The sequence below is a fragment of the Canis lupus genome, chromosome 26, assembly GCF_003254725.2.
Source record: "Canis lupus dingo isolate Sandy chromosome 26, ASM325472v2, whole genome shotgun sequence".
Lineage (NCBI taxonomy): Eukaryota > Metazoa > Chordata > Mammalia > Carnivora > Canidae > Canis > Canis lupus.
The window spans coordinates 24,847,543-24,866,536 of record NC_064268.1 but is presented as its reverse complement, the minus strand read 5'-3'; the positions used below and the strand labels follow the sequence as shown (position 1 = coordinate 24,866,536).

Genomic DNA, 18,994 nt, shown 5'->3' with positions numbered 1-18,994 from the left:
AGGCTCTTTAGAGATTTTGTGTCTGCGTTTTCTGTTTACCTTAAATCTCTGCTGAGAAAATATAGCCATAAGTCTTAAGTGTAGACCTCTTTAATTTTCCTGCAGAATCTACCTCTGTATTTTTACCATTTTTTTGTTGTATCCGTGTCATTCTTCTGCAAACTGTCAAATCTTTCAAATCTCTTTTCTACCCTTGTCCCCGCCTTGTAAAAAACAAACACCATTACATGTTAAAGACTTACAGTGACAAACAATGGCTTGTAACTATAACTTATTGACAAAATATTACACAGTCAGCATCTAATTTGGTGTTTGATGTATAAAAGATACTTAAATACTTAAGTAAATAAACAATTATGTAGGTATCACCAAATCTACTTCATGAACCTCTGGATTTCTCTCTGGAGCAGAGAGGCTTCAAAGATTGACATTTAGGGGCGCCTGGGTGGCTCAGTGGTTGAGCATCTGCCTTCGGCTCAGGTCGTGATCCTGGAGTCCTGGGATTGAGTCCAGCATCAGGCTCCCTGTAGGAGAGCCTCTGTATGTCTCTGAATGTCTCTCTGTATGTCTCTCTGTATGTCTCATGAATAAATAAAAATCTTTTAAAAATTGACATTTACATACTATAGTTGTACAGTTGCTAGAATTTTAAGTGAACTGGAGAAGAGTGGTTTGACCACTTAGAATAGTTAAAAATAATTTCACCGAGGGCAGCCCAGGTGGCTCAGTGGTTTAGCGCCACCTTCACCCCAGGGCCTGCTCCTGGAGACCCGGGATCGAGTTCCACGTCAGGCTCCCTGCATGGAGCCTGGCCTGCTTCTCCCTCTGCCTGTGTCTCTGCCTCTCTCTCTCTCTCTCTCTCTCTGTCTCAGATAGATAGATAGATAGATAGATAGATAGATAGATAGATAAAATCTTTTAAAACATAAAAATAATTTCACCAATATCATTTTACCTTTTTTTTTTTTTTTTTAAGACTTCATTATTGGGACGCCTGGGTGGCTCAGCGGTTTAGCTCCTGCTTTTGGCCCAGGGCATGATCCTGGAGTCCCAGGATCGAGTTCCATATTGGGCTCCCTGCATGGAGCCTGCTTCTCTCTCTCTGCCTGTGTCTCTGCCTCTCTCTCTCTCTCTCTCTGTCTCTATCTCTCATGAATAAAAAAATAAAATCTTTAAAAAAAAAAAGACTTATTTATTAGAGAGAACAGGAGGAGAGGCAAGGGGAGTTGGAAAGAGAATCTCAAGCAGACTCCCCACTGAGCACGGTACCCACATGGGGCTGGATTCCACAACCCTAAGGTCATGACCTGAGCCAAGATAGAGAATGGACCACTTAACTGACTGAGCCACCTAGGCACCTTTCATTTTACCTCCTTATTAGAAATAAAAGGAAAAAGAATTTGATAAACAAAAAAGCAGAAACTAAAAAACTTTAATTGGCCCTCATCATTGCTACAGTTTAAAAATTCAACACCAGCAAAGCCTTAAAATTACAAATAGCCTGAGAGAGACCTTGTTCTTTGTGTAACTGTACAATCTCTTATCCAGAATCATTCTGTGTCACTAAAACTCTTGTGCATACTACAAAGTTCCCTGAGCATCTTAGCAGAAAACTAAATAAAAAAGGTTTCAGAAAAACACCCCAGAACCTGAATGTGGCTGATTGAAATTGAAAGATGAATGCCTTATAAGTACTTGTCCTATAGTTAGGTAATAGATATTCTTACAATGCAGCTACAAAAAATACACTGCAATTAGTGAAATTGTTTTGAATGGTCGTATACTGCTTTTATTTTGTCTAATTTGTCAGTATGCCTCTATAATCTCATAATCACACTTTGCTCAGTGTCTGACATGCAGACACTTTAAATCGTGTTACCTTCTCTACCCTGTATTCATGCCTGAGGTTAGAATATAGGCTCATTCTTTACCCTCTGAAGATGTGTGGCTTTTTGGCCTTTTTTCTCCATCCAGAACTTTTCTCTCCTAACTGCTGTTTCCTAGAGTAGAATATTTTTTCTCTCCTTTCCTTCCTATGTCCAACATTTTATTTTATTTATTTTAATTCAAGTGGAATGTCAGAGGGGGGGCACTTTGAGGAATATTTCCTTCTCGTTAGCTCTAGAAGTGCCTTAACATCATACACCTTGGCTTTGAGTTTAGAAGTTTGATCTTTTTCTAAACATACTTAGAAATATTAAGCATGATAAATTTTGGGTAGCCCAAGAAAGCAGGACTTAACAAATGTTAATTTATTGTTTCCATAGGATTTTTTTTTAAGTTTTATTTTTTTTTTATTTTATTTAATCCACACTTAATGTAGGGCTTGAACTCATGACCCCAAGATCAAGAGTTGCCTGTACTTCTGACTGAGGCAAGCAGACACTCCCAAAGGGTTTTCTTATTTGAACCTTCAGCAGTCTCTAATATAGGTTGAATGGGCCTCTTTTTTGCTGTTTTTATAGATGATGAGCCTGAGGCACATGGGTTTTTCTAACCCAGATCAGATTAGTGTTCAGCTAATCAGGGTCTCCTTGATTTCTGATTTGGTCAAATCCTTTTCAGGAATATATACCCTGCCTTTTTCCTTTGAGTTCCCATCAGGGAATCCTGAGTTAGTGCTAAGCATTCTAAAAATCTGAATTACCTATGTTTTCTAGACATTGAGCAAATCTACTTATAAGAGGAGATGGATTGTATTATGGTTCTTGTATATATGCCTCACTAATTAAGCCTGTACTGTGTTCCAAATTCAGTAGAAACTGATAGGGTTTTACTTTAAGAGGCACAAAAAGCTCTCCACTATCATATTGATGTATCTATAAGTGATGAATACCATTCCATCATCTATAAAAATAAAAGCTTAATTATAAAGGTGCTAACCCTGATAATGGTTTTTTTCCTATATAACCATGTTTTTATTTATTTATTTATTTTTATTTATTTATTTATTTATTTGATAGAGTGTGAGATAGCACAAGCAGGGGGTGCTGGAGAGGAAGAGGGAGAAGTAGGATCCCTGCTGAGCAGGGAGCTTGATGTGGTGCTCGATGTGGTATTTGTTCCCAGGACCCTGGGATCACAACCTGAGCCAAGGCAGACGCTCAACATGCTGAGCCACCCAGATGCCCCCATAACCATGTTTTATGTGGAACTTGGCTGTAAAGGAAATAAGGTTTCTTCATAGTCTTCTCTAAGGGTATGGAAATTAGATATTATTTTAATGGCATTAACATAGAAATGAATAATGCAAGATTTTTTATATGTAAGTTTTTTTTATATTCAGCAACCTGATTAGAAGATATAAGACTCAAAATCATTCTTGTTCCCCTCTTTTTTTTTTTTTAAGATTTTATTTATTTATTTGTGAGATACAGAGAGAGAGAGAGAGAGAGAGGCAGAGACACAGGCAGAGTGAGAAGCAGGCTCTATGCAGGGAGCCTGACATGGGACTCGATCCCGGTTTTCAGGATCAGGCGCTGGGCTGAAGGCGGCGCTAAACCGCTGAGCAGCCCATGCTGCCCTGTTCTCCTCCTTTCTTTTACTATCCTCTCTTTATTTGTCTACTTTCTCTACATATTAGAAAATAAGCTTCCCATCAGCCTCTCTCCATTCCAGTGACGGGCACATAAATGTAATTCTGTGATTGTGTGAGGCGAAGTTCTTCTTTCTGAGTGACTGACATTTCTTGTCTTTCTAAGGTCTAATCGAATATCATGTGCCATCAATGGTATTAAAACCTTTGAGTACCTGCAGTGGCATCAAAACTTTCCCATTGTCCATTGCCCTAACCTATTGCTTTCGTACTTTTGCTTCCCTTCAGCCACACCATGTTACCATATGTGCCTCTTCCAGGCCTGGAAGCTACTTACAACACCAGTGGCAATCAGATGAGGTAAGTCTCCAGCAGCACCTGGAACATAAGGGCTTGCAGTGTGTGTGTGTGTGTGTGCGCGCGCGCACGCGTGGAAAAAGAATGAATGTACAAGCAAACACAGCACCTGAGCGGGCATGTTATCGGATGGCATGGGTCAAGGACAGCATGATTATGACACTTTGTTCTCCTTCTAAACCTGATCCAAGATTCAGATGTGTTTTATTCTAAGTAGCAACTAAGGATGTGTAATCAATATCATTTATTGAAAAAAAATCAAAATCACTAGCCAGCTCATTGTACCACCGGTTCCCTCTCAAGCTATTTCTTGCTCATAGAGCCAGCTTCATTGCCTTAATGGGATTGATCTCATCTGAGCAGTCCATTTGTTCATTTTACTAAATGCCTTTTCCTTCCAAAAGTCTGTACCTTTTTACATTTTTCTTTATAAAATTGCTCTACACCAATGAGAAATGCATTGACCACATCCTTGTAATTTTCGTATATAGACACAGGCTGTGTCCAGAAGTAACCAGAGAACAGATTGACTTGAAATGTCATTGCTAGGAAAAGGGAAGATCTTCAACCTTAGTCTAATATTAAGAAGTTGGATGTGCCAAGGTAGAAAGTGAAACCTGTATCATATTTTCTTTCTCTGTTTTTCTTTCCATGGTGCTAGACTGGAGCCTCCATTCCCTGCCTTGGTACCAAAGTCTTGCTTGGTAGCAGATTCAGCTGTCAGCAAGCTCCTGCTTTCAGCCTCCGAGTTCCAGGTTCCTGAATTTGATGAGCTGGATAGTGTGGCAGCAGCATGCCCCCATCCACAGAGCAGCCCTCCAGAACAGAAGAAGGTAAATGTAAAGTGCTGGTATAGAGTTGGGGCAGCACTAGAAGTGTCCATTGAGGACCACAGATCACATGATGGGTGCACACAGGCCCCTGAGTGTCTTTGCTTATCACCTTAGCTTTAGTTGAGTGCTGGAGATTGCCAAGGCAGGAGTTTTTCTACTTGGCCACTGAAAGCTACTCTGGGTCTCATAATCTACATTGTTTTCTAGATCCTTTTTTCATGATGATAGCATTTAATATTATTTAGAGAGTTGGACCAAAGATCTGCTTCATGCATTCAAAGATGAGTGAACAATGGTATTTTTCAATTTTGCAATCTCTGTCTCCAACAGAGACAGCTTTCATATTACTAATCTCACTATCTGAGTTGAATGTACGATTCTCTTCTAATAATATAAAGGGAATGGTTGCTGTCAGCAGGAATATGTAGAACTTTGTCATAAACTACACATTAGAGTCATCTATAAGCTGAGAAAGCACAATCTTAGCATGTTAAGACAAGGAACTTTATGTATTTAAAATGTCTTATAACTTTACCATCTTTCTTCTTAACCCTTAAAAATAGGCTGAGCCAGAGAAGAGGCCAAAGAAAGTCTCACAGATTCGTATCCGGAAAACCATTCCTAAGCCAGACCCTAACCTTACCCCCATGGGCCTTCCTCGACCCAAAAGGTGAGCTCCTTCTCAAATACACATAGGGTCGCTTTTTTGGAAAATCATTTGGTAGAATATAATGACCTTTTAAATGGTCATATATTCTGAGCTATTTATTATAGTTCTAGGAATTTATCCAAAAGAATTAATTGGTAATGTGACCAGAGATTTACATGCCAGGGATATTGTGATGCATTCTCAATCACTTTAATCAAACTTACTATGCCAGATATTGTGCTGTCCCTTTGCGTACATAGTCTTTTCGTCTCCCAATGGTGCTGGGAGGTCAGCACCATTGTCAGCCTTAGGTTTAGATGAGGTTGCTGAGGCCCAGTGGTTAAGACACCCATGGTAGGCCATGGCATTGGTCATGTCAGGTGGTTTCTGTCTCACACAGGTTTTACCCAACCCCATAGCCCATGCTTACAGCATTCTGCGTGCAGAATTGACAAGGGACATAAATGTCATGAGGGGAAGAAGCTTTTTTTTTTTTTTCTTTTAAGGAAAATGCCCAATCCGTGCTATGGTCTATATCATGGCCTTTAAAAACTTGGTTTCTAAACATTTATTTTTTATAAGGTTAGATAATTACTAACCTTATAAAGGGAAGTGGAAAGAAAAATCAAGTTACCAAATTATGTATTTGGTGTACTATATATTACACAGACGCCCTATAAAAATAGAAACATTTTATAAAAAAGTATCCAGATCTCCAGAGTTATGTTTTCTTGTGGTGGATTTCATTCCTTCATTTCTCATTGGCAAATAGAAGCCTAATAGTAGACCCTAAAGTAGACCCAGGGTAAGTTATTGAACATTTTTGAGCCTCAAGAGCATGTCTGTAAAGTGTAGTAAGAATTCCCAACACTTAAGATTGCTGTACAGTCCAGTTGAGGAAAAAATGTGTATTACATTGCTTCACACAACACAAGAGCCTTAATTACCTATTACTATGATCATAATTGACATTCCATTTTCCCACATAATTTTTGTCTTAGTATATTTTTATACTAAGGTATTAAAAATATAAATTCTTTTATTGATCATCCTACCGTATGTCTTTACAAGAGAAATTTTTAAATACTTCAGATATCCTAGGTTGAATGGTACTTATTGCTAGAATGAAATAGGATTCAGAATTAAATGTATTCTATCTTGCATATATATGTAGATAAAAGTTCTAAAAAACGTTTTTAATATAAGTAAGTACTTGGGAGTAGAGTTTTAATATAGTAATGACATTCAATCATTTGAACTTTTTTCAAGTAATATGCCAAAAAAAGCACAGAGTGGTCTGTTATATCAAATTATACTTAATGATTGTCACCTAATTTTTTTTTAAAGCAAAGGATTGAAAAGTGTTGACTGGGAGCCCCTGTGGCGCAGCGGTTTAGCCCCGCCTGCAGCCCGGGGTTTGATCCTGGGGACCCTGGATCGAGTCCCACGTCGGGCTCCCTGCATGGAGCCTGCTTCTCCCTCTGCCTGTGCCTCTGCCTCTCTCTCTCTCTCTCTGTGTCTATATGGATAAATAAATAAAATCTTGAAAAAAAAAAGAAAAGAAAAGTGTTGACTTACATAAGTTCTGTTACCAGGCATTGAAGCAGTGAGTATCTCATTGTATGAGCAACATACCAACAAGATCTGACCAGTAAGTGTCAGATGCCCAATAATTTGTATGCTGATCTGGGCAGCCCGGGTGGCTCAGCGGTTTGGCGCTGCCTTCAGCCCAGGGTTTGATCCTGGAGTCCCAGGATCGAGTCCCACGTCGGGCTCCCTGCATGGAGCCTGCTTCTCCCTCTGCCTGGGTCTCTGCCTCTCTCTCTTTCTCTTGTCTCTCATGAATAAATAAATAAATAAAATCTTAAAAATAAATAAGTAAAACCTCCTTTATTAAAAAATAAAATCATATGTAACAAATATTAATTTATTTTAATACTGCTTTATTAAAACAACATGGTAATGCTGTTTCTCATTATTGGATTTGTAATAAACCAATGTAATGTGTAGCTAGAATAATAAACTAGGAAGGGAGAAGTATGGTAGAAATCATGATAATACTTCAGTAAATGTGTATGCATACAGGAATGAAACAATGTTATTGGACTTTTAGGAACAATTAAGAGTCATGCAAAAAATCCAATAAATCTAGTAATGTATGTAAATCTTAGAATTGCTTCAATGTTTAATGTAGATACAGATGTATTATGAAACCAATTTGCATGGCAATATCATGTAATTTTTGCTGTTAACAGGAGAAGTTATAACATTTTATAAACCAAAGTAAGATGAGGATTAAATAATTGGATTAAGTATTTCTTTATGTGATTTGTTAAAAGTTTATTCCTGGGCAGCCCAGGTGGCTCAGCGGTTTAACACCGCCTTCGGCCTACGGTGTGATCCTGGAGACCTGGGATCCAGTCCCATGTGAGGCTCCCTGCATGGAACCTGCTTATTCTCTCTGCCTGGATCTGTGCCTCGCTCTCTCTCTGTCTCTCATGAATAAATAAATAAATCTTTAAAAATAAATAAATAAAAGTTTATTCCCTAACTGGAGGAAATTACTTAAAATTGTTGTCTGTGGGTTTTGCACACTTTATCTTCAAATGTTTGATAGTTCTAGTAAACATTTCAATTCTTTTTTTTTTTTTTAAGATTTTATTTATTTATTCATGAGAGACACAGGGAGAGAGGCAGAGACATAGGCAGAGGGAGAAGCAGGCTTCTCACAGGGAGCCCGATGTGGGACTCCATCCCAGGACCCCAGGATCATGCCCTAAGCTGGAGGCAGACGCTCAACCACTAAGCCACCCAGGTGCCCCTCAGTTCTATTTTTTAAAAAAGAATTGACTTTTGAGTGGAACTTTCTAAGTGATAACAGACTATCAATGAAAATTGAGAATAGTTTGGAAGAAACATTGGGTACAGTTAAATACATGAAGATACTATGTTGGTATTCAAAGTCTCTTTCATAGGTAGGACCTCCTTCTTAAGGAAGCATTGTTTGATTACAATCAGGAAATAAATGAGACAGTCATCCTGACAAACCCACTCTGCAGCATATCTGAAATCTGAATATTCGGACACCAGCCAAAGTACCCTATTTCTAAAGCCACTCCTCTCTTAATGGAACTGTATGTAATGGGGAAAGACCAGTCCAATACAAGTTTACTGTGATTTCATTAATTACTGAAGAGGGCTCAGCAAGATCAGTGATGTGATTCATATACTGAAGTGGCATTCAGGATGGATAAGTGCTGCTTTGCAAGAATTTGTGGGAATGGAGAAATCTGCATGAACATTTAAGGATGCTTCTCAAACATATGACTTAGGAAATTAAAGATTGGGAGATTGATTCTGCTAAAACTGGGTGTTCTTGTACTCTGTGGCATGTCTTCTGGTACACTAATGTGAATACCACTGGTCTAGGGTATTTATTTTTTTATTTTTTTATTTTATTTTTATTTTTTATTTTTTTGTTTTTTTTAGATTTTATTTTTTATTTATTCATGAGAGACACAGAGCGAGAGAGAGAGAGAGAGAGAGAGGCAGAGACACAGGCAGAGGGAGAAGCAGGCCCCATGCAGGGAGCCTGATGTGGGACTCGATCCCCGGTCTCCAGGATCACGCCCTGGGCTGCAGGCTGCGCTAAACCGCTATGCCACCGGGGCTGCCCTTTATTTTTTTTTTAAGATTTTATTTATTTATTCATGACAGACACAGAGAGAGAGAGGCAGAGACATAGGCAGAGGGAGAAGCAGGCTCTGTTCAGGGAGCCCGACGTGGGACTCGATCCTGTGTCTCCAGGATCAGGCCCTGGGCTGAAGGCTGCGCTAAACCGCTGAGCCACCCGGGCTGCCCTGGTCTAGGGTATTTAATAGCAACCTTATTTAGGTCTTGGGGGTTCATGTGTCTGTTGATACAATCAGGAGACAAACTACACAGTATTTTAAGTAGGGGAACTTTAATATAAAATGTTAAATTATAATAAGAGAGTAACATGATGTATAGAGAATTTTGAAGGGTACCCTAAGACTGAGGGAAAATACTCAAGGAAGGACAAACTTGGAAGGGCGGCCACTTCCCTAGGTTGGCATTTAGACTTTGTTGGAAAGGGTATGATTGCAACCCATTGGATGGCTGGGTTGCAAAGGCTAGAGCTAGGCAAGCAGGAAATAGCAACCACTTTGGTGCAGACGAGCTGAGATAGGCAGGCAAGGGAGTGGGGGTGCTACTGTGGATGTAAGGCCTGGAGCATGTGGTATTTCTTTCAGGAGGGCCACAGGAAACAGTCCTTAGGAAGCTGGGATACAAGGATGGCCTGGAGTGCCATGTATGTCAGGAAACATGTAACATGATCACCAGGCTAGGGTTGCCAGAGCACTGAGGGACTGCATGCTCTGTCCACATAGCTAGGCTTAGCCCTCTCCTTAACATCCCAACAAACCTGCACCAATGATGGGGGAAAAATTCAGAAAAGGAGTGAAATAAGAGAGGTACTAATCCTAAGAGATACTACAGTATATTGTAAAGTCTCAATAAATAGAAAAGTGTAGTACCAGAGCATAAACATACAAATTGGTAAAGTAAAAGAGAAAGGCCAGAAATAGACACAAATACATAGGGAAATTTAGTGTGTGACAAAGGTGTCCCCTCCAATCAATGATAAAAAGATGGACTAGTCAGTAAAGAGCTGTTGGGGCAACTGGGTAACCATTTTAAGAGTGAGAAAATTGGGGGCCGCCTGGCTGGCTTAGTGGATAGATCATGTGACTCTTGATCTCTGAACTTGGGGGTTGTAAGTTCAAGCCCTGTGTTAGATGTAAAGATTATGTAAAAATAAAATCTTTAACAAAACAAAAAATGAGAGTAATGAAAGTTGGATCTGTATTTTAGGCCTTTTACCAGAAGAAATTCCAAATAAATCAGAATTAGGTGGAAACAAATCAGACCATAGAAATAGTTGAGGAGGGCAGCCCAGTTGGCTCAGTGGTTTAGCGCCACCTTCAGCCCAGGGCGTGATCCTGGAAACTCGGAGTTGAGTCTCATGTAGGGCTCCCTGCATGGAGCCTGCTTCTCCCTCTGCCTCTGCCTCTCTCTCTTTCTCTCTCTCTCTCTCTCTCTCTCTCTCTCTCTCTCTGTCTCTGATGAATAAATAAATAAAATCTTAAAAAAAAAAAAAAAGAAATAGTTGAGGAAACCATAGGAACTTTTTTTTTTTGTAAACTCTGCCCTCAACATGGAGCTTGAACTCATGACTCTAAGATCAAGAGTTGCATGCTTCACTGACTGAGCCAGCCAGATGCCCCTGCCCATAGGAAATTTCTAACTGGAGTGGCTAACTAGAATACAAAATCCATTGCCGTAAGATGAAAGTCTGAAAATATATTTCATAAAAATCTAGTACTTCTGCTAGAAAAAAGAAAGACACCATAAACAAAGTCAAAACACAACTTGGGGGTACTTGGGTGGCTCAGTTGGTTAAGCATCCGACTCCTGATTTTGGGTCAGGTCATGATCTTGGGGTCCTGAGATTGAGCCCCATGTCCAGCTCCATGCTCAGCAGGGATTTTAAGATTCTCTCCCTCTCCTTCTACCATTCATCCTTTATGTGAAATAAATACTTAAAAAAATTATAATTGACCAGACAGGAGGAGTCCTTTCACAGTGTATATGTGTAACAGATCCTCAAGATGTGCACTTAAATATCTTAGAGTTTTGTCAGTTTTATGCCAATAAAGCTGAAAAACAGTAAAATTTTAAGAAACCACAAACTCCTATCTCAAAAGGCTGATTTACATACATACACACATGTGCATGCACACGAACACACCAGGGTTCTACAAATTGACAAGAGAATATTAAAGAGGGAGAGGAACAAGCAGACTCTGCTGAGCATGGAGCCCAATGTGGGGCTTGAGTTCACAACCCTGAGATGATGACCTGAGCAGAAATCAAGAATCAGACGCTTAACCAACTTAGCCATCCTGGTATCCCTACTCATTTTGTACATTTCCTGCTGTAAACCTTTAATCAGTCTTTGAGGAGTCTTGGTTCATAGAGCATAAAATTCACCTCTTTATTTATTCGTTTATGAGTATATTCAATTTATTTGTTGTTTATTCATTTTTGCTACTACGTGGAAGATAATAGCTTCAGGTCACCACACTTTTTTTTTTTTTAATTTTTATTTATTTATGATAGTCACACAGAGAGAGAGAGAAGGAGAGACAGAAGCAGGCTCCATGCACTGGGAGCCCGACGTGGGATTCGATCCCAGGTCTCCAGGATCACGCCCTGGGCCAAAGGCAGGCGCTAAACCACTGCGCCACCCAGGGATCCCAGGTCACCACACTTATCTCAGTAGAAACTTATTTTCAGAGAGCATAACTTTTATATTAACTATTATAAAAGAGCAAATCACCACAAAGTTTCTGTCTCACTTCTTAAGCCTGTCTCATTCAGATAAAGTCTGCAGAGCATGTCAGTTTAAAAAAAAAATTTTTTTTTAAAGATTTTGTTTATTTATTCATGAGAGACACAGAGAGGCAGAGACATAGGCAGAGAGAGAAGCAGGCTCCATGCAGGGAGCGCCATGTGGGACTCAATCCTGGGACTCTAGGATCACGCCCTGGGCTGAAGGCAGACATTCAACCGCTGAGCCACCTAGGCATCCCAGAGCATGTCAGTTAACTCTGGCATCGTATTTTAGTTTCTTTCCCTCTGTTCTATCTCTTTCTTAAATAAATAAATAAATAAAATCTTAAAAAAAAAAAAAAAAAAAAAGCTGAATATAGAACATCTTGTCTTACCAGAAAGTGCTAAAGCTCTCAAAGACTACTAGACTCAGGAACCAATTTGGAACTCTCACTGGCCACAGATGAAACAGAGCATCAAAAGGAATAATAACGGCAGTAGATTGAAGCACAAGAAATATGTTTAAATACAATAGTTTATAATGACACTTTTAAAACAATGCATTGGTCATATTTGGATGAGATTAGAGAACCAATTAATTAACTTTCGAAATCAGTAAGTAAAGGGAAAAAAACAAGCATGATCTGTTTTTCCTGTGCAAATTGTACCTCAGGATTACCAAGTAATTCATGAGCATGAAGGTTCAATTTAGAAGAATTCTACCTAAGGAGTTATAGACTATTACCATGTATGACCCTAAAGGAGTAATAAATATAGTCAGCGTTCTTCAGTGGCTTTTAATATTACAGGAAGACAGGTATCCTCATGATGAAAGTATACACCATCATCTAAAAATCTTCCTATCAAAACACCTAAATCTGATTATGCCTCTATACCTAATTGTCAATCTGTAGGAAAAACCAATAGAATTTCCTAAATGTTTGAGTCAGAGGAACAAGTTAAATGATACTATGTGGGTGTAATCAAAAAAGTCTAGCCTGGGGAAGCCACAGGTCAAATGGCTTGGTTTCTTCACCAAGCCATTTATATATTATATAATATATAAAATATATATTATATATTTACTATCACCAAATATATATTTTTTAAAAAAGACAAAATAGAACACTAGTAACATATAAATTGAGATGATATTGATTGGGAATTCAGAGTTCCAGGGACCTGTTTTTGGGAGAAGGGTAAAAATATTGATGCGCTTCAGTTTCCAAGTTAAATATACTTACAAAATTCTTACCAATCACTAAAAGGGGAGTGTATGATTTCCAAGCCGTTAAAGGGGAGGATAAAAGAGAGAAAGCAAGCAGTCAGTTAAGGAGAAGAAAAATAGTGAAAAGGTAGGACTAAAAAAAGCTGTAAAATATGGTAATAGATATAAATTGCCAGTAAGTATAAATGGACTAAATTTCATAAAGCTGAAAATTGGCAGCCTAGAAAGAAAATTCAGTATGTGTTGTGTACCAGAGACACATCTAAAATTCATTACAGAACGGCTGAAAAATGAAACGAGCCCATCAAGTTGGGAAGGCAGTCTTAGCTCTCTTAAGAGAGCATGGAGAAGGCCATCTGGGTGGCTCAGTTGGTTAAGCATCAGCCTTTGGCTCAGGTCATGATCTCCGAGTCCTGAGATCAAGCCCTGTGTCAGGCTCCCTGATCAGCAGGGAGTCTGCTTCTCCCCCTGCTTATGCTTACACTCTCTCGTAAATATATAAAATCTAAAAAAAAAAAAAAAAAAAAGAAGTCATTAGGAATTTATTCTGTTCTCTTTTCAGGTTAAAGAAAAAGGAATTTAGTTTAGAAGAAATCTATACCAACAAGAATTATAAGTCTCCTCCTGCAAACAGGTGGGTTCATAAATAGGAACTGATAGGGGCTGGGAAGGCTTCTGAAGTGATGGATGTCAACTTCCAATCCTTTTACTTCAGAAAGGATTTTATGTTTAATTATTGGAAATAACACAAATTGATATTATTTCCTAGCATTTGAACTGGGGCTGGTGGTAGGATGGGACAGGAACATGTGTTGAGTTAGGTAGGTACAGAAAACGTCTTATTTCAGTTTGTACTTAACGTTTTTAGCAAATATGTCCGCTGTCTTCTTCAGGACTAATAATTGTCAATCTTCAGATATGATTCCAAACCCAAATACAGATGAATTTCATTCTTTAAGTCTCAATTCAGTTCAGACTTGTCCAGTTGCAGGTTTTTCACTGTGTTCATATGTTACGTATCTATAAATATTTCTTTTTCATACTAAAAAGATAGATACTGGCCAGAGGAAACAGTTGAGTAAGTAGTCGTCAGTTGTTTTAGCCCCTTCAGGTTGACCCAAAGGGTTGGTGGCCCGGGAGATGGACCATGTGAGTCAGTGTGTTGATTCTTTTTTGTGCTCCACCCTCAGGTGTTTGGAGACCATCTTTGAGGAACCCAAGGAACGAAATGGTACGCTAATCTCAATCAGTCAACAGAAGAGAAAACGAGTTCTAGAATTTCAGGATTTTACAGTCCCACGAAAGAGGAGAGCTCGTGGTAAGATCAAGGTGGCAGGCAGCTTTACCAGGGCCCAGAAGGCGGCTCTGCAGAGTCGAGAGCTGGATGCTCTGTTGATACAGAAACTAATGGAATTGGAGACCTTTTTTGCCAAGGAAGAGGAGGAGCAGGAGCGATCATCTGATTGTTGAGAAGCAATTCAGTTTGGGAGGGTCTCAATTTTAGATTTTCCAGGCTCCTTGGAAGAGGTTGCCTAATTTTGCCCTACCACCCAAACTACTCAAAATGCAGTCCATGGATTTTTACCTATTTTAAGGTGCAACCTTTTTAGGAAATGGCGAAGGAGGGTCCTCTACTTCTACTGCTGAGTATTGAACCTCAGGAATGCTCCCTTTCTCCTGGAAATGGTCCTGAATGACATCTGGCCTCCTCCCCCCACTTGCCATCCACAGGAGGAGGACACAGCACACCTTCAGTAACACTAGGATTCCAAGGACTCACAGCATTTGCACGTCTGTGTGAACGTTCTGCGTTGTTTACGGTGGTGCTAGACCAAGATTATTTAGAGACGTGGCCTAGGGAGGGGGACCTGGCGTCCTGTCTTGTGTGGTCTCACCGGCTCATTTCAGTAGTTGAGGAAAGATGAGCTGTTGTTTCCTAATCCTTTGAGTCCGTCTGTCCAGAACTGTGTGCGTGTGCGTGCGTGTGTGTGTGTGTGTGTGGCTTTTTCCCATCATTTTCTCCCCTTTGTGACTGTGGGTCACTAGTGCCAGAGGAGCCCGTCCAGGCCCCATTTGAAGTAAGTTGCACTTTTTAATGTTGTGGTGTTATTTTCATTTGTTTTATTTCCTTTTATTTTTTTTTTAATTTTTTATTGCTGCATGTTTGGAGCCTTTAAATGTGATTTCAAAAGAAAATTTTTTAAGACATTAAGGAGAAAGACAATAGATGTCTTCTGAATATATGACAGGCATTTGACCCAGTATATCAGTGCATGGTATGGGACGATGAAGAGACATTTTCCCATCATGTGTTTCAAGCGCCCCTTCTCCATCTTCACCTTCTGGTGTAACTCATTAGAGGGAGTATTTTTTCATCTGGGTTCTCATTCTTGCTCACTAAATAGATATGTTTATTTTAATAATGGAAGTAAGAGCAGATTTTCCTCCCAATCATTTAAAAAATATGAATGTTGGGTGTGGTCTTAAAGGGTTTTATCTGAAGTGGTAGTATAACAGTGTTGGGTACCACAGCTCAGGCGGTGATAAAGGTCAACCCAGAGTGTTTGCAGCTGTCAGAGCAACTTGCTTCAAGAGTGAGGAGTGAGACAGGATGTGGCTCAGACCCAGTAATGCAGCCTTGCAGTGGGATCGTGAAGTTCCACAGCCAGCCCTCTCTGAGGACACCATCATATTTGGGGCTCCTATGTCAAACCTACTGGAAATTTTGTAGAGTGCCAGAGTTAGCGGAGTTCCTTCATCTGGGCCTGTGGGAGTCTGGGCAGAGGGATGCTGTGTGGGTCAGCCAGACCCAGATGTGTCATTCCTTTTCCACTTAACTCCTGTGTGCCCTTGCCCTGCTTCCCTCCAGCTCCTTCCCTTGTGTTTTAGCTTTCTTTCTCTCTTGCTTTCAAAACAAAAATTCAGAGAATTAACATTCCTTGGCTGGTGAGTGGGATGCTACGTCCAGCCTCAGGACACTGGTCACCTCTTCCCATTCTCCTAGGAGCTGCTGCTGGGAAGCATCCACCCATGGGGACTGTCAGAACTCCAGAGATATTTTCAAAGCCAGTCTGTTAGAGAAGAGTGAGTGGTGCCGTCCTAGAGTGTGTCTCTTAGGGTTCCTTTGTCTCCCCATTTGTGAGTGGGTGGGGAGATGGGGTGGGGGCGGGGGGTTTCTATGTGCCTTTCCTTTGCAGGTTGACAGTCTATGCCGCACTGGAGCAGAAGAACTGACATGAGCAAGGAAAAAAAAAAGTGCCACATCTGTCTTCTAGGCCCACTGCCTCAGACATAGCATTTAGTAAGTGAAGTACACACCTGGTGACCCACGGAGGCTTCTAAGGCCATGGCCAAATAGCATTAGAAGAGAGCCACATTTCTGTACTGGCTCCGAATGATGTGAACCAGATTCCGTCGTTCTACATCCGCTTTGCCCAGACTGTATAGACACGACCTGTGTTTCACCTCAGTACCTCTCCCTTCCTGGGACAGGGTCCTCAGACACTAAATGCTTCTCTCTGTCTTTTTGCCTAAGGAAGTGGGATTAATAATCCATTGCACCCTCCGACACGTTTTTAGGGAGTGCTGCTGGACAGCTTGCAAACTCCCAACCAAATCAACAGAGCCCTACTTGCCAGCTCCGTTGCCAGTGTAGACAAATCAACAATGTGGCAGCCATGTCATCCAGCATACTGAAGTTGAGTGGGCACAACTTTGGCATCACCACTGTTATAGAGATACAATTTCAAGTTTGCCCTTTATAGGCATGGCACTTGCAAGAACCAGGAGCAGTGATTTGGAACATTGGAGGGATGGAGGAAGTAGAGGCCTGGGCCTCTTTCCTGGTCCTGGCACTCAGAGAGAAGTAGCTCTGAGGCAGCCCTCCCTCTCCTTGAAATTCTTGCCCTGCCCTCTGACTAGGGGCCTTCCCCTGCTCCAAAGTTAAGAAGGGGCCCCCACTGCAAACTTGAAATTGCTTACCTGAAGTCGAAACCTCAAGTTCTAGTCGCGCTCAGCCACACCTGTCTTAGCATCCATTTTCTTCATTGGCCTGGCCAGCTGCAACGCTATCTGTGGTCCTCGGAGCCTGTGGAAGCTACCCACTATGGGAGGTGTTAGTCGGCTGCTGGCACACCACCTGCCCAGAGCTACAGGAGGTCTACTTCTGGGTTGGGGGCTGGTACAATTTCTGAGTATGAGGACTTCCCACCCCAAGCGGTGGGAAGTTAAAATTAACTATGATTTACTCAGCTGTGACGCAACTCCAGAGGTATAGTGTTTTTACTATGGGAAAGAGAGGAGAAATCTCAGGTCCAATCAGGGTTCTGCCCATCAGCTTTTCACTGAAACTTCAACTATGGGTTTGTGGGGTTTTTTCATATTTCAGTTTGTAGCTACATTTGCCCTTCATCTGCTCTCCACCCCCTTTCCCCATCTCTCCTCTTTTGGTCACCTTTCCAGTTTCATTTTTCCATTAGTTTAAATGTACCTCAACCCCCTAAAGCAGATTATGTCCACTTTTTCTTACTGACCTTACTCTAAGAGCTACAGCTGAGGGAGGTACAGTGGAAAGACATGTAGCGTTTGCCTTACTTGGAGCCTGAAGAGCTTAGAAACTCATGCTGTGAATCCCAAAACTCAGTGCTCCTTTAAGAGCTGTGAAAATCATGACACTTTGTCACAGTTTTGCCTGAAAGGGTCTTTTGCGTGGGCACCAGAGCCAGCCTGAGGTAAATTCCAGATCCTACCATCTGGGCATGATCCTTCCCCCCCAGGGCTCACTCCCTGCCCACCAGACCCAGAGCAGTGTGGAGTGTGCAGAACGGGGGCAGCAGAGCCAGGGCTTTGGTGCAGCCTAATGGAACGCACAGCCAGTGCTTCATCCCCAGGGTGGGATTCCATCTCCTAATACCATGTACATTAAGATCCGCGAAAGACCAACTTTAGTCAATGATGCTTTTCTCCCATCACCTGAGGGAGAAGTATGCAGTTGGTGCTTTCTTTAATTCCCTTGTTTTGTTTTGTTTTGTTTTGTTTTTTCTGGAAGCTTTTCCCCTGGTATCATGGAAAGGACCTCTTAAATACCACATTGTGGGTGGCTGTATCCAAAGTCTAAATTGGCCAGAGGTATGGAGTAGCCTTCCCAGGTTCATGTGAGGGAAGGGCTCCTGACCACATCTGCACTTCTAATGTAAAAAGCTGGCTGCAGAGGAAGGCTTACTTTTACAAAAATCAAAGTTTTATATTATCATCTAACCACAAATTGAGCAGCAGATGCCAATTTGATTATAAAGTGAGGGTCCCCATATAGCCCACCATCTAGCAGAGCATATTCTCAGATTTGATGCTTGTTCTTTGTGTGTCTTCATGAGCCCCTCCCTGGTGCTGAATTGGATTTGAATTCTTGGCGAGAGGCCTCAGCATCTCCTTGGGCTGGTCTGGGCCAGTAAATAGCTGCCTGAAGTGTTTATATATTATCATGGTCAATAGTTCAGTGAAATTTGTACATTTTTGGTAACATTGGCATACATGATGCCCCTGCAGTTCCTTTTCTGTTTGGTAGTTTGTGACTCTAAAATTCCCACTGTTCTGTGTGTTAATTTATGAAAATAAATTTTTTTTGAAAATCTTTCAAATAATTCTCAAGACTGTTATTCTTAAAAGGGGGGCACCTGGGTGGCTCAGCCAGTTAAGTGTGACTCTTCATTTCAGCTCAGGTTGTGATCTCAGGGTTGTGAGATTGAGCCCCACATGGAGCTCTGTGCTCAACGTGAGATTCTCTCTCTCCCTCTGCCTCTCTGCTCACTTGCTCTCTCTCAAAATTAATAAATAAAAATGTTTTTAAAAAAGATTTTTAAGTAATTTCTACACCCAAGACAGGGCTTGAATTTAAAACCCCAAGATCAAGAGTCACAGGCTGAGCCAGCCAAGCACCCCCTTTATTCTAGTGGCTTGGTAATAAGTTAAAATTTTAC

General features: G+C 40.8%; 1 protein-coding gene across 14 annotated transcripts in view; it reads left to right on the top strand.

Annotated features, from left to right (window-relative positions):
* Window positions 1-18,658, top strand: part of PRR14L (proline rich 14 like) — a 55,739-nt gene extending 37,081 nt beyond the window's left edge. For 13 of the 14 annotated variants that reach the window (XM_025474639.3, XM_049101852.1, XM_025474641.3 and 10 more), the window contains 5 exons: window positions 3,824-3,895; window positions 4,554-4,725; window positions 5,289-5,395; window positions 13,582-13,653; window positions 14,210-18,658. In XM_025474639.3, the coding sequence (XP_025330424.1) occupies window positions 3,824-3,895; window positions 4,554-4,725; window positions 5,289-5,395; window positions 13,582-13,653; window positions 14,210-14,489 (703 nt within the window). In that variant the 3' untranslated portion in view covers window positions 14,490-18,658. Of the gene's footprint in view, window positions 1-3,823; window positions 3,896-4,553; window positions 4,726-5,288; window positions 5,396-6,721; window positions 7,196-13,581; window positions 13,654-14,209 lie in introns of those variants that run through there. The other variant, XM_035706214.2, reaches the window with a different exon arrangement.
* The last annotated feature ends 336 nt before the right edge of the window (window positions 18,659-18,994 follow it).